This window comes from Musca autumnalis, unplaced genomic scaffold (assembly GCF_047663935.1).
Source record: "Musca autumnalis isolate F117 unplaced genomic scaffold, ASM4766393v1 scaffold_2, whole genome shotgun sequence".
Lineage (NCBI taxonomy): Eukaryota > Metazoa > Arthropoda > Insecta > Diptera > Muscidae > Musca > Musca autumnalis.
In genome coordinates this window covers 110,739,420-110,755,289 of record NW_027411755.1, presented here as the reverse complement: position 1 = coordinate 110,755,289, position 15,870 = coordinate 110,739,420, and the positions used below count along the sequence as shown (strand labels likewise).

The 15,870-nt window shown below is 35.4% G+C and overlaps 1 protein-coding gene across 3 annotated transcripts in view; it reads left to right on the top strand.

Annotated features, from left to right (window-relative positions):
* Positions 1 to 1,508: 1,508 nt before the first annotated feature.
* The window catches only part of AstCC (Allatostatin double C), a 121,974-nt gene continuing 107,612 nt past the window's right edge, over positions 1,509 to 15,870 (top strand). Inside the window, exons 1-3 of one of the 3 annotated variants that reach the window (XM_073968766.1) lie at positions 1,509 to 1,762; positions 1,814 to 1,886; positions 6,381 to 7,406. In XM_073968766.1, coding sequence (XP_073824867.1) covers positions 1,683 to 1,762; positions 1,814 to 1,886; positions 6,381 to 7,331 — 1,104 coding nt within the window. In that variant the 5' untranslated portion in view covers positions 1,509 to 1,682 and the 3' untranslated portion in view covers positions 7,332 to 7,406. Of the gene's footprint in view, positions 1,763 to 1,813; positions 1,887 to 3,784; positions 4,913 to 6,380; positions 7,407 to 15,870 lie in introns of those variants that run through there. The other 2 variants (XM_073968769.1, XM_073968765.1) reach the window with 2 other exon arrangements.

The following is a 15,870-nucleotide window of genomic DNA, read 5'->3' as shown; positions in this document are numbered from 1 at the left end:
TTCCACAGACGGACAGACGGACGGACATGGCTATATCGATGTAGAATTGCACGCTGATCAAGAATATATATACTTTGTGGGGTCTACAATGATTATTTCGAGTAGTTACAAACGTAGTGACAAACTTAATATACCCCCATCCTATGGTGGAGGGTATAAAAATAATTTTTGGGTGTTAAGTGCCGTTATTTAATGCCAAACTTCTTGTATAGCTCGTTAAAGCGGACCCTTGCTGATTTCTTTCCGTTTTAGGTATTTGAGTATACAAAAGCCAAAATATTAGTGTCAGATAATAGATTTTGAGATCCTAGAAAGCTTTTTAGTTGACCTTGTGCATAACATACCTTTCTGGGTGTCGATAAATTCACATTTTTCCTGGGATATCTCAGGAAGTTAATTCTTGGCTCAAATTACATACAGAAGACCTTGAATTGCGTTTTAATATGGTCTTTTATAATCCTTGGACACCAATTGAATCAGAAATGTGAAATATTCTGTTAAAAACCTGCTCCCAAAGCATCAAAATATAATCACTACCAAAAAGCATGAAATTTACACTGTAAACAACGTAGTTTTCGTATTATAACCATTACCGTCAATATAGGCTCGGAAAGTATCGGATAATTGTACATTTCTGATTCAATTGGTGTCCAAGGATTATATAACGCCATATTAAAACACAATTCAAGGTCTTCTGTATGTAATTTGAGCCAAGAATTCCGAGGAATCTATTAACTTCCTGAGATATCCCAGGAAAAATGTGAATTTATCGACACCCAGGAAGGTGTGTTATGCACAAGGTCAACTAAAAAGCTTTCTAGGATCTCAAAATCTATAATCTGACACTAATATTGTGGCTTTTGTATACTCAAATACCTAAAACGGAAAGAAATCAGCAAGGGTCCACTTTAACGAGCTATACAAGAAGTTTGGCATTAAATAACGGCACTTAACACCCAAAAAATATTTTTTTCTTCTCTAAAATATATCTCGGACACCCAGACACATTCGCCAAAACAATAAAATGTATAAATTTTGCTGCTAATTCCATAAATTGTACGATAATACTCATATTTATTTGGGGCGTATGTATACTTTTGTAAGTATCATTTTTTGTAAAATTTACCGTTATTTATATGATGGAATATACTTTTGTTGTATTAAATATTGTTTATTAGTGAGACGAAATAAACCCGTGTACTTGGAATTTCATAAATATCATTACTTTTTCTAATGGGTACTTTACACGGTATGTTTTTTACATATGAGTTGTCACTTCTCCCATACAAAATGTATATGCAAAGTGACAACTCATATGTAAAAAACATATCGTGTAAAGTACCCATAATGGGTCTATCTTGTATTGCCACTAAACTTGAGTTGCGTTGTCAGTTGTCTGCGCGACCGAGACGAAATGTTGTACCATTAATGTCAACTCAACTGGGTGGTCGATAAACATGTTATCGATCAGTGTTTTTTCAAACTTGTGACCTCTATTCGCCAAAAAAAACACATTTCAAAAATAATTGCGCTTTGGATAACTCTTTTGTGTATTCTGGACAATATTTTAATTTTAATATTTTGGCTGAGTTTTCGAGCAAATTTGAAAAACAGCCCAAGATTGGAATATAACCTGCCCATTGAATCTTCGGATCATCAAGTTTTATTTGCTGTCCCAAAAAATGATAAGTTCGGTGAAATTATTTTTTGATGATGAAGAAAATGTACAGGACATTGCATCTTTGGAATTGACATCTGCACTGTAAGCTGATGATCATGTGGAAAGATCTGTATAATCATTAAATTATTTCAGGTTTAGGGCGTATTTTCGATTGCATAAGGATGCCGTAGTTTACGTTGTGGAAACTTTAAAGGATGACTTCAAAGTAAGTAACATATCAACAGCAATACCCCCACTTTTGAAAGTGTGCGCAGCGTTGCGATTCTTTGAGGACGGAAGTTTCCAAAAGTCCCATGGCAATGATTTCAACAATTGCATGGCTCAATCTACATTGTCGAGAGTATTGAAGGAAATTGTCCACTTGATAGAGGACAAATTGTGTGTTTCGAAGTTGACAGAGGAGGAAAAAAGGCAAAATAAAAACCATTTTTATTCAAAAACGATATTCTCTGGTGTAGTTGGCTATATTGATGGAGTACATGTGCACATTATGGGTCCAAAGGAGGATGTTCGTCATTTGTACTTCAACTGAACCTACTGTATTTGTCACCAAATTCATTTGCAAAAGATTTGCTGCTGTCAGCTCCAAAGGCAATAAATTCACTTATTGTATGGACCACAACCAGTGTCGTTGAAGTTTATTTTATTTTGAGGCATTTTCACTCAGTTTATCAATTAATATTTCGAACTGTTGCTTTGTCGTTATTTTCACCATCAAGAGTCTACCTTCAGCATTCATTGTGAACGGTCGATTTTGTGTTACGCGCTTACCCACAAACAACTTTGCCTGTTTCTTAACAAATCATAACTTAATTTTGTTTTTCGTTTGCCATCATTTTTCTTCGATAAAGGGTGTTAAATTTAATTTGACAAGTGATTAAAAGTTAATATAACTATGTCTTCCTCTTCTGGAGGAAACTATTATGGGATCTTGGATCCTGGAGGGACGTCCCCAAAAAGAAAACGACCGAAAAACCAACCTACGTACAGCCTGGGGAATTCCCTAGAATACCCCGAGCTTTTGCGACCTAGATTGAAAAAAGCATGTCCAAAATACATCATTGTCAAAACAACAAATCCGGACAAACCGTTAAAATCATATAACATTTTCCTCGTCTCTAAAGCAATTAAAGGAATATCAAGTGAGCCTACGCTAAAAACCATTATGACAAGAGACGGAAATTTCCTGATTTTAACCAAAAGTGAAGCCCAAGCAACTCGTTTTATCAAAGCTAAAAACTTAGGCGGTATTTGCGACATTGAATGTTCTTTGCATCCCAAATTAAACACTATCCAAGGATTTGTCAGAAGTGATTTTCTCACAGAACTCACAGAAAATGAAATAGTGGAAGGTTTAAAAATGCAAGGTGTAGTAGCATGCAGAAAAATTACTTCCTTTAGAGATGGAAAAGTATCTAATACCCCATGTTGTATCTTGAGCTTTAACCTCTACGATCTGCCAGATACAATCGAAGTTGGAATGATTAATGTAAAGGTGAAAGAGTATGTACCAGATCCCCTGCAATACAAGAACTGCTTTCAACTCGGACACACCAAAAAATTCTGCACAAACGATCCCATATGCGAAGTATGTTCTACCACTCCACACGATCCAACACCCTGTACAAAACTCATTTGCATTAACTGCAGTCAAGCACACAGAGCCAACAACAAAAAATGTCCAGTGTTTCAGCAAAGAAAAGAGGTGTTGAGAAATAAAACAAAAAACAAATGCTCATTTAGAGAGGCCATGCAGAATACCCCAAAAGCAGACACATTTGAAACACCAACAGAAACTCTCGATGAAGCTATTCTCGCACGTAAAAAGAGGATGGAAAATACAAGGAAAAGTAATACCGTTAATGACAGCAACAAAACACCAACAGATAGCAAAACCCAAACTACTGAGAAAGAGAATACAAAATCCAACAATGATACTCAAAACACATCATCAAAACCATCAACATCAACACAAAACCACACAACTTCAACACAAAACAATACAACAAAAACAACCAAAAATCCAATCACATCAAACTCAATTTCAAAAACTACAACACCCAAAACTACAATCGATAAAGAAAAACTCCTTGAGTGCTTCCACTAAAAATAAAATCGCTCTCTCAGAGCGATGCAAATAAACAAAAAAATGTATCTGAAAACAGAACGCAAAATCCAACATCAGATACTCCAGTTGTATCTGTACCACCTACAGATACACCTGCGAAAATAACTTCCAGAAGACCAGAAATAGACTATGGCGACATAGATATGACAGAGAATTAATATTGTATAATATTAATTCTTTTTTTCTCATTATCTATGTCTAATTTCAAAGTTGCCCAATGGAATATAAAGGGCTTAATTAATAACTACATTGATCTCCAATTACTTATTAAAGATCACAACCCACAATTGATATCGCTGCAAGAGACACACATACCCGTTCAATCACACCCAATTGCACCAAATTCTTTTATCTCATACTCGTCCAATCATATTGCCAATACAACCGCTAAAAGCGGTTTGGCAGTATTTATCAAAAACAACATTCCTCATAAACGCATTTTCAATTCATCCAAAATATTAAATATCGTTATTGAAATCACTTTAAATATCAAAATCACAATAATATCACTCTATATTCACCCAAACGAAAATTTCGATGTTAATGATATTCTGAAGCTGTTTGAAAACATAAATACTCCCATTTTATTAGTTGGAGACGTGAACAGCTGGAATGTATTATGGGGCTCTGACAAAAACAACCACAGAGGCGTTATATTAGAAAACGCATTTAACATAAATGGACTATGCATCCTAAATGATGGAAAACCAACCCACCTGTCAACTTTAAATACGTTTACAAACATTGATATTTCTTGCTGTTCTCCATCTCTTCTCCCAATTGTCAACAGCTACACACTCAACGATCTCTACAATAGTGATCACTTCCCTATTATCACAAATATAACTACCACCGTAAATATATCCCGTTCTAAGTCTACATCTAAATTTAACTTCAAAAAGGCTAATTGGAGTGGATATCAACAAAATGTTGATAATCTTTTAGAGAACAAACTGCTTGATGGAAATGTAAATAAGGTGAATGCCATACTGACAAAAACAATAAGAACGGCTGCCAATTTGAATATACCACAAAAACGTTTTAAAAATAGGCCAATGGTTCCTTGGTGGAATCGAAATCTGGCAATCCTTCGTGAAGCAAAGGTTAAAAGCTTTCGTATTTTCAAAAAAAATCGAACTATAGATAATTTAATTATATATAAAAGAAGCAAAGCCAAATTCAGATATGAAAATAAGAGAGCAATATGCTTTGAGAACTTTACGAAAACCATAAGTAGAGACACTCCTCTTTCTATTGTATGGACCAGGATCAACAGAATATCTTGTAAAAACACCTCACACACTATAACGGCAATTGATGTAAACAATACTCTCTTAACTGAACCACTTGATATTGCAAACTATTTTGCCAGTTGTTGGTCTAACGAATCTTTAAACAGCAACTTCCACTCGGATTTCTGTAATGCAAAAAATAATATGCTTACCAGATTTATTCAGTCGCCTAGTAATAAACACGCATCTATTATAGATCAAAACATCTCCATAGCCGAATTAACACTGGCTTTAAAAAAAGTAAAAGGAAGCACTCCGGGTCACGACCGAATCACTTATTCCATGATTCAAAACCTTTCAAACGAAGGTCTAACAAAACTATTATCCTTATATAATGAAGTTTTCAACAAGGGAATTCTACCTCATTCATGGAAGTCAGCTATAATTTCAGCAGTTCCCAAGCCTCATAAAAGTAAGACTGATTTTTCCGGTTACCGTCCCATTTCACTTTTGTCTTGTGTTTCAAAACTAATGGAACGAATTATCTCAAAAAGACTGTCATGGTTTCTTAGTACCCGCAAACTTATAGCGTTAAATCAAGTAGCGTTTAAGGAAAAACAAGGCTGTACGGATGCTCTATTACACATTGACTATTTCGTAACAAAGGCACTATCATCTAGAAGCCACGCTACAATATTAGCCATCGACTTTGAAAAAGCGTTTGATCGCGTAGGCATCCACATTATACTTGAAGCCTTATCATCATGGGGAGTTGGATCAAAAATTTTAAACTATATTAAATCGTTTTTGTCAAATAGACATTTTCGGGTTAAGATACACAACAACCTTTCCCAACAATTCGTGTTACACAATGGAATACCCCAAGGATCACCGCTTTCTGTCGTCCTTTTTCAAATTGCATTTAATGAAATAAGGCAAATATTATTAAATATTTGTCTGGTCGAAGTTTTACCCACATAACGACATTAACATACTTAGTTAAAACGTTGGTACTCAGCAAAATTGATTACGGACTTTTCCTATTGGAAACAGTCCAAAAACTACCCTACAGCACATAAAATCTATTTATCATGATAGCATTCGAGCTAGCACCTATGCCTTTAGAACCACGCCCATTAACATTCTTTATATGGAATCAGGATTACCTTCTCTAGAAGACCGTTATTTGGAATCTATGCACATGCTTGTGCCAAAAATTATGTCTGAAAACTCATCTATTATAGACGAAATTGTCACCAAAATTATCTCTGCCAAGAGAAAACCAAAATATAAATCAGTTATGTATAACTGTGTTCACAATAACATTCTGTCATTTAAGGAAAAACTAACTTCTTATAAGGAAAAATACCCCACATGGATGTTTCCTGAATCCAGTTGCGATCTACATCTTACCGATTTTGTAAAAGCAAGCACTACAAGCGAAACATTCGAACAACATCGAAGCTTCTTATCGAAAAATATAGATTCTAAATGGTTATTTACAGATGCATCAAAGAATGACTCATCAACTGCATATGCTGTAGTCGACAATAGTGGTCAGATTCTAGGAGCACATACCCTAAGAAACGCTGCATCTATATTTACAGCAGAAGCAGCTGGAATCTTACACGCCATAAACATCGCTAAAAACTCGGCAGCAAAAACCATCATATTTACAGACAGTTTATCAGTCATAAAAGCTGTATGCAACATCGCAAACAATAAATGGGCATCTATTAATAATATACGCGATTTGTTAATTGATTATAAAAACAAGATTACTCTTTTCTGGATCCCTGGGCATGTTGGTCTAACTGGAAATGTATACGCTGACTCCGCAGCAAAATATGCTTGCTCAGCACCATTAGTGACCGATACATTAATAGAAAAAGTCGATTTAAAGAAAGTTATTAAGTCTGAAATAAAAGCCTATGTTTCTAATAAATACAAGGATTTTACGCATCCCCATTACAACATTATAAATCCCGAAAATTTATTTCCTATTTATTCTTCCAAATTGGAGAAAAGGAAAATTAGAATTTTCTCAAGACTGCGAATGGGACATACAGTTTCAACGCACTTGCACCTACTGAACAGGAATTTCGACGACAAATGTACAAAATGTAATAATGTTTGCACCGTCCGTCACATCCTTTCTGAATGCCCGTCTCTACATCAAGAACACAACCTAATACTGCACAACAAAGGATTGGATATTCTTAAAACTCCTACAATTGAAAATGTCAACACAGTTTTTGAATTTATTTCATATTGTAAAATACCAATTTAATATGTACTATAATCATTATACCAAAAATACTCTGTAATCAAATTTGGATAGCTGATGGCCTATGCTGCTAATGCTATTCTCCCAATTTATCTTATATTAAATATAAGATAAATTCTATAAATAAATAAATTTTCACCATATTGATACACAAAATTAATTAATTATGCAAAGAATCAATAATTGTCAACAAAATGTTTATTTTTCCATCTATTTTACATCTTGTTTCTTCAAAAATGTTCACTGCAACTGAAAAATGGTGGTTGCTGAAAAACAGCCGCTTCGTCAACTGAGATTCGCAACTTCAGTTGAGAGTTGCCATACGTGGATCAATTTTGACAACTGGCAACGCCACTCAACGATAATTGTTATCGATGATCGACCGTTAAAACCCGAGATTTATGGGGCGTACGTATACTTATGTAAGACTGTGTATATCAAGCATCATGGACTATGGCCATGTTTATATTATAGCCTTTTGCAGGGTTAACCTTCTTTATGAGGATTTATTTGACGTATACGCAAAGGAATAGACATTTGAAACCCAGTGGGTTTGTTAAATCCGGTTATATATAAACGTACTATATGTCGATCCAGTCCTTCGAGTACCAGCTTTGAAATTCCTTATGGTCCTGTTAAGAATGATATGATGTGTTTCGTGATCAAGTCTATGATTTCAAATATATTTGTTCAAAAGCTTTAAAGCTCCTACAGCGACCAATATATATGGCTGGTACAATATATATGGCTGCACATCGGAATATTTCTCCCAAACATGGGCAAGTCATTGCTTCCTGACATAATGATCCAAATCTCAAACAATCATACGGTGACACTAAAATGGATGTTTGGCACGATGAATATTGAAATGATTCCCTATACATTGACATGATACATGACTACAACATTTATATTTTTTCCTTGGGAAATTTTTATTTTTGTAAAGACAAAACATACATATCGTCACCTGAAATGACGAAAGACGTAACCCTCAAAGGGTTACGTTGAGGGTTACGTCTTTGGGCATTTCAGTTGACGATATGTAGATGTCGGTTTCCTTAAGTTGGTTTTATATACACATTCTTAAATATTATATATTTTGTAGAACAAAAAGAATACATTACACAGATTTTATAAGATTTCAAAAGTTTACATCTTGGGGGGCAGCGGCGTCGTTCTTCTTTCTAGCTTCACGTGTTCTATAGTGTTTTAGCGCGGTTGGCAGCAGCATTAGTGGTAGCAACAGCAAAGTGGTTCTTAGCCAATTCCTTCCTCAAGGTGGAACTATATTTGCAAGAAAACCTTCATCTTTGTGATATTCGATTACCGTGACCAACACGGAGTTGTTGGGATCTGTACACCTTTTGGATGTCAGTTCAGATCTTCAAGCGCCTGTGGAAAACAGCCTGTTTGGTCTTTTGCAACTTTTTTACAAAGGAAATTCATACACGCCATCAATTAAATAGGTAGATAGATCGTATCGGCGTTGGTTATATTGATCTTCCTGTTCCAACTGCGAAAAGTCTTAGTAGAGGCGACCATCACAGCACGTGTTACCAAAAGCACCTGACCAGAGCGATGAAAACCGCAACCTCGGACATGAGGAATCCATGCCACAGCACTACCAGTGTTCCATGATTCGACAGAGATTTGGTGACCTGTAACAAACAGCACACATTCAATATCAAAATATAAACCCATTCACCTTCGCTCCAAACATTTACTTACCGGCTTTTTCCCTGGCAGCAATAAGGCTAACTCTAGTTACCGTGTGCGTGTGGAGATATTGTTGCCGAGATCAGGGTGAATACATAGAAACCTTGAACATTGTTGGCATTTAAATACTCTTTTCCGTGATTTGTCTTTTCCTTCCACGAAAAACAATGCAATAACATTCAAGTTGGAACTCTTTGTACGTTGAGAGGACCGAGAAACCTAAAAAATACGAACTTATATTATTCTCCAGCCGCAGAAACGTTCTCTATGAACCAATAGAATACCAAAAAAGTAAACTTTTCACACATTCTCGCGAAATATTAAAATATTTATTCCAATAAAAATATATATATATAAAACGTAAACAAACAATATGTTGCTTTGTTGTAATTGACATACAATAACAACAACAACTTTCATATTGTTTCGAGTGCATGGTTGTATTTGGCAGCTCAAGGACGGTTTTTTCAAATGAGATTACCTTCTTATTCTGCCATGTAATCGAAGTAAGCTCGAAAAGTATAAATTTTACGGTGGTGACTATAAATAAAATTTACCGGTTATCTGAATCGAAACATTTAACTAGAAGCCTGTTGTGAAAGGTTTCTCGGACAGTGATGTTTATTTGATAACTAAAAGTGATCGTGCATAGATATTATTAACACTCAATTGTTAGCACAGGCTTAACCTTTGTGTTAATTCTTCTCGATTTAATAAACTTTCCTGGAACTAATGTACCGGTCTTTTGTGCAAGAATCATCTTATGTCACCAAGAAACCCTAGATATTCGGGTATTGCAAATCGGGGGGTGCTATTACGATCCAGTCCCGAGCCGGTAGTAGGAGTATGGTAACTCGCCAGACCTCGGGAACTCATATCAGGCAGTAGCCTGAATTCCTATAAATAAACTATATATATGTATAAAAACCTTTTTATAACTAATATTATTTATGTATATCTCCTTATAAGTAATTTCCTAGTTGAATTTCAATTTTGCGCAATATATGTTTGTCCAAAGTCTTTGTCACTTATATACATATTTTTTTTTTCAAATGTAAAGTAATTGTCTCAAAAGTGCAGGGCTAAATTTTTATGAAGCATACTATACCAGTAGCGCGACAGCGACCTACGTGTTGATCACACAATTAGCACACCCCACTACCAACATTTATTTTGCCTAAAAATACCTTCAAAAGTAGTTGTATTTAATTAAGTATTTGTACTAATATATTCTCAGTAGTATGCTAAAGTATACTACGCAATACAGAAACTGAATCATAACTGTCAATTTGTATAACCTCCAAAAATGTAAAAAATGTCCTAAATTCACTGGACACGTAATTAGCACACCTTAAAAGAATCACTAATATTGTGAATAGTTTCAATATTTTAGTCCATATTCAGTTTTAAATAACTTTCGTTTGGGAATAAGTTCCAGTCTGCTAGTTATACTCTCCACCAGTCTCCGAAATTTCAGTGTCAGAAGGGAGTTATATGGGGTACACCTTGGGTCCCAAGGACTGATGGAAATTTCATTTTTTTAGTGTTTTTTTTTTATCGATTTTCTCACATGTAAACAAGTTCATTGAGGCAAATAGTTCAAAGGAACATCAAATAAAACATCATATTCTTGTTCATCTTTGTAAATTTGCGAATAGTGGGATGTACCCACCAGCAGTTTGCATCTGCAAAGTCCGTTTGACATAAAAATTTTCATTAAAAACCCTGAATATGATGCTTTGAGCTATTGATTTTATAAATACTTATCCATCTGGACTGAATTTTACCGATATGTTGTGGTGTATGCCACGATAAACCTATGTTCATCTCTATGGTACCTACGCAAATTTCAATAATTTTCTAAACAAAAGGCAAATGGGAGATAGTCTAGTGAGACCGCAAGAAAATATGTTTCACGGAGCTTAAACCGATTAAATTTAAAATCAATAATCCAGAAAACATTTATCTTGAATAGTATATGCCTACTTTCAGGGATTTTAACCAATTTCAGCAAACCTCAAAATCCTTTATGGTCAGAAAGGGGTTATACCATTAAACATACCCATGTGCTACGTGTTCATCTAGTGCTTGGTTGGCTGTTTTGTAATGATAGATCCTTGGTATTATTCAGACGTGTAATTTTGAATTACAAATGGTGTTATAAGTCTATCCTTCTTCACATAAGGGTGCATTTTATTGATCTTTTTTCTATAAACCCCATACAAATCGAAAATTTTCTTGAATGAATCATCGACTTTAAACACTTTTTGAAAAGTTTTTGTACTTTATATTTAAATTTCGGTAATCCGTTAACAATTCCAATAATTTGAGATCCAATTGCACATTTGTTTTTAAAGTTTTGGCGACTTTCTGACGTTTAAGGGTTCATTAGGAAAAATGGTCCGCTATTGGGATATATTTTGAGATTCCGGTGATAAATTATTTTTTCTTTCAAAAAATGATTTGTTCAACACATTTTGAATATGAATTAACTTCAATATAAATTAATTTTTGTATATTAAGTGAATTAAATTAAAAATCTTAGGGTGTGCTAATTATATGTCCCCTTGATAATTTGGGCTTCTTCACAAAACTTTTATTTTCAAAAAACCACTGATAATACTATCCACTTATATCATTAAATTTGTTAAATACATTATAGAAAAGGATTTTGTTTACGAAAATATTTAAATTTGCCCTAACAAAACTCTTAGCTGACTAAAATAATTTTGCCCCAACGGGGTGTGCTAATTCTGTGACCAACACTGTATATCGAACTCGACGATAGGATATTAATTTGCATGCCGCTCTCATTTTGGGACAAGAACTACTTGTCTTATATTAGTACTTTTGTTTCATTTCTTACGATTTTCTAAAACTACCGTAACAATAATTTAAGAGATTCGATGTTATATTATAGTTGAGTTCTGAATTAAACGAAACATAGTCATGTGTTTTAATTAAACAAAGCAGGCAGAAGCGAAGGTAAGCCATGACATTTATGGGAGCCTTTCCAAGATTAAACCGAGAAGGCTCTTAGGGGATTGAACCAATGGTTCATCCAATGGGTGGGGTAAAAAGGGGTCCAATAACATTCGGATTCCTAAACATCGCTACTTCCTACAAACATATCCACGACCATCAACAATAGTGGTACTTCAACTTTTATATAATATGGTTGTATTTACCTTCCTATTATCGTATTGCTAAGAACGCCACGACGACCGAGAGCTAAGCCGATGAAAAATCATAGTACCACAAGTCAGTACGGTAAAAGATGATGCACGTGTTCAAATTACAGCTTCGAACCACACAACCCTCGCCAAACATTATATAAATGGCGCCCAGCGTATTGGCACTTGTTTAGTATGAGTTAAAAAAATGTTTCGTATGAGACGATTTAATTGCGACAAATCGTAGTGTTAATGCGTACCGTTACCAACTTCTAAAGCGTTGGCCTATATGGTGTAGTAGAATATCGTCATAGAGAGCTACGTTTTAGTAGAATGTGTTTTTGATTTTAAAAATATGTCGATTGTCCTGAACTTCAACGTAAATCAGTTTTACAACCGCGTGGGTATAAATTATGGCAATTGAATGATGGTTATAGCTCTGTTCCTTTACGTGCAAGAATCTTCAAGTTTTACAACTTTTTACTCGAAAAGCGTTCCTTTATTTCAGACACCATACGTTGTAACTGCGTTTGTATGTTGGAGTATACGATGATATTGTCATGGCTTACAAACTTTCGTTTCTTACTCTTTGATATAGTAGATTTATACAATCTTCGTAGTATTTATAAGTTCGGGTTTAGCTTTCACAAACAGTAATAAAAATAATAAAAAATTATAAAGGCGGTTAATGATTGATGCAATAACCAGCCTTAGAACACAATTAAGGGAACCGTTACCGGACTATGAAATTGTAGATATAATAAAAGCTGGTTTAAAACCAAAGCTTGCCCATCTTATCTTTGGCACGCAAATTTATTCGGTAGAGAATCTTAGGAATGAGTGTCGAAAGGCGGAAGATTTTTTGGAGCGTGAGTTTCAGCAAAGACCAAGATCGAATCCGCCAATTCGCAGTGTTAACGAAATTTATCCGGAAAGTGAAGTTGAAATTGAAAGTAAAATAGAACAACTTAGTTTAAAGTCTAATCATAGGCAAGCAATAAATAGAAATTCAAATGCATGTTGGAATTGTGGAACCTGTGGTCACAATTTTAAACAATGCACCTCAGCACAGAGAACCTATTTTTGTTTCCGATGTGGAGCACAAGGTGTTACTTTACCCCAATGTAGCAACTGCAGATCGGGAAACAGACAGGCGAACGCGACCAGTGGGGAATCACGTTCGACCCAAACCTAATAAAGAAATCCCACACCTCAATTTCCGATAAGAATGTTAGTACGTCTGATTTACTTGCAACAAAAACCCGTATTACCTCCAATGTTATAACGCCTGAACACTGTACAAAACCCAACATAACCTTACCATTCCATTGTCGCTTGGAGAACTATATAAGGACGCGGAAAAAAATCTTTGATACTGAACTAGTACCGACAACAGTTTCCAAGCGAATCCTTAAGACTAGAGCACGGTTTAAAAAAAGAAAAGAAGTGAGGAAAACTATTTCATCAGCTCGTATTAGTGCCGTTGTTAGCGCATCAGATCCTAGACCCTTTCGAACCATCAAAGTAAATAATAAAGATGCTGTAGCTCTTTTCGACAGTGGGGCAACGGTGACCTGTCTCGGAAGGAATTGTGAATCATTGGTGAATGAGTTGATCCTGCCAGTCATTCCAGTTTATAAATGTACCATTGGCACAGCCAATGGGCAACAAATTCCAAAATTCAAGTAAAATTAGGATATGAAGGACAAACTCATAAACTAGAAGTCTACCTTATTCCAGGGCTGGAAAATGACATGTATTGTGGGGTGGACTTCTGGAGAGCGTTTAACATCGCCCCAGCTTTAATAAATAGTCTTTCAGTTACCACAGAACAAATAGACCCAGACTTACATTTGTTAAGTAAAGAGCAAACGATAAAGCTCGACGAGGCTAAAATGCATTTCTTAGATTACGATCAACACGGATTAGGAAAAACCACCATGGAAGAGCATGTGATAGATACAGGCGACGCTGTACCTATAAAGCAACGACACTACCCTGTATCCCCGGCAGTGGAGGCATTAATGTACACAGAATTGGACCGTATGCTGAGCTTGGGCGTTATCGAGCACAGTCAAAGTCCATGGAACTCTCCTGTTACACTTGTGAGACGGGGAGAGAAAAATCGTCTGTGTCTTGATGCTCGTAGGCTGAATGAAAAGACAGTGAAAGATGCATACCCGCTCCCTTTCATCGACGCTCTTCTTGGACGATTGCAAGATACCTATTATATATCTAGTATCGATTTGAAGGACGCGTTTTGGCCAGGGTTTCGGAGTCGGAGTCGAGCAATTTTGCTGGAGTCGGAGTCTGAGTCGAAAAAAATAACTCGACTCCGACTCCGGGCAAAATTTTTTCCACGTTATATTATCCTCTGAAGTGTAGTCTATTCATCCCTATTTTGTTGATCCAATGGATTCTTTACATTTTTGCAAACAAAAGTAATGCTCTATGACAATCGAATTAAGATTGGACCTGTAACCTCTTTCGTCAGAAGTCTTACTTCTCTTCTCACAAAGGTCTATTGGTATTCTCATCCAGTGTTTTATGACAAGTCATCCTTGTCTTCTATTAAAGACAGTGTGGTCTCTAAGGGAAATCTTACTGAATACCCTGTGGCACAAAATAGAATTCAAGATATAGGGGTGGAAAAATTCCTTTTCGGAATGAAAGCCCCAATTGAGAACCCCAAAGGATCCCATAGCTGAAATTTCTGACTTATGACATAATGAATTTTTTCATTGACCCCCATCCATCATTGAGAAAATAGCTTTATATCTCAGTTTGGAGACATTGTTTCATCATTTTTAGATGACTTGTCATCTTTCTATATACTCGATGAGGACTTTAGATGTAGACATTCAAATAAGCGGATCTGTCCGCTATGAACAGATATAGTTCATGTGTATCCGAGTTTTCTACACAATCATATACGAAATTCAATGACATATATAATCATAGTTTTCATGAGAAAGGATCGGGTAAAAGTGATAAAGAAGTGAACACATGGCAATATCGATTTTATGTCCTAGTGGACCGACCCTACATAAAATTTTCCTAGCAACATTTTTGTAGAATATTTTCATGCACGAAATCTCATCGTATGCTAATTTTTCAGTTCCCGAAAACTTCCATCTGCCCACGTGCTGGGTAGAATACACACTATATCTCAAATATTTCCACACCAATGTTCAAAATGTGTATAAATTTCAGAAAAAAGTAGAATGTATAAATATCATAGAATAGGTAGTCAAATTTTTAAGTCGATCGGAACAATATTGCCTTAGTGTGAGCGTTGGATTGGAACAATTTATTTTATTTTGTTTGCAGCATAAACTGTGTTTTTCTCGAAATCGGCCACAAAAATATATGACAATTGGTTTATTCGTTTTCGAGCTAAAGTTGGCACCCCACAATGCTTTAATAAAAACGGGGTTTCGTAGACGGCCTCAAAACTTCGTAATATTTTTCTCTTTCAGATGAAGAAAACAAAACTGCCAAAAAGTTACGTAGTTTTCTCGGAAAAAATCAAGACAAATTACTGTTATTGAGCTTTACAACTGGGAGTCTCCTTTTGAGGCTAAGCACACTAAAATGTTGGCTTACATCCAGTTTGAAAATTGGTAATGAATTGTCTATAATTGTTTTGCATG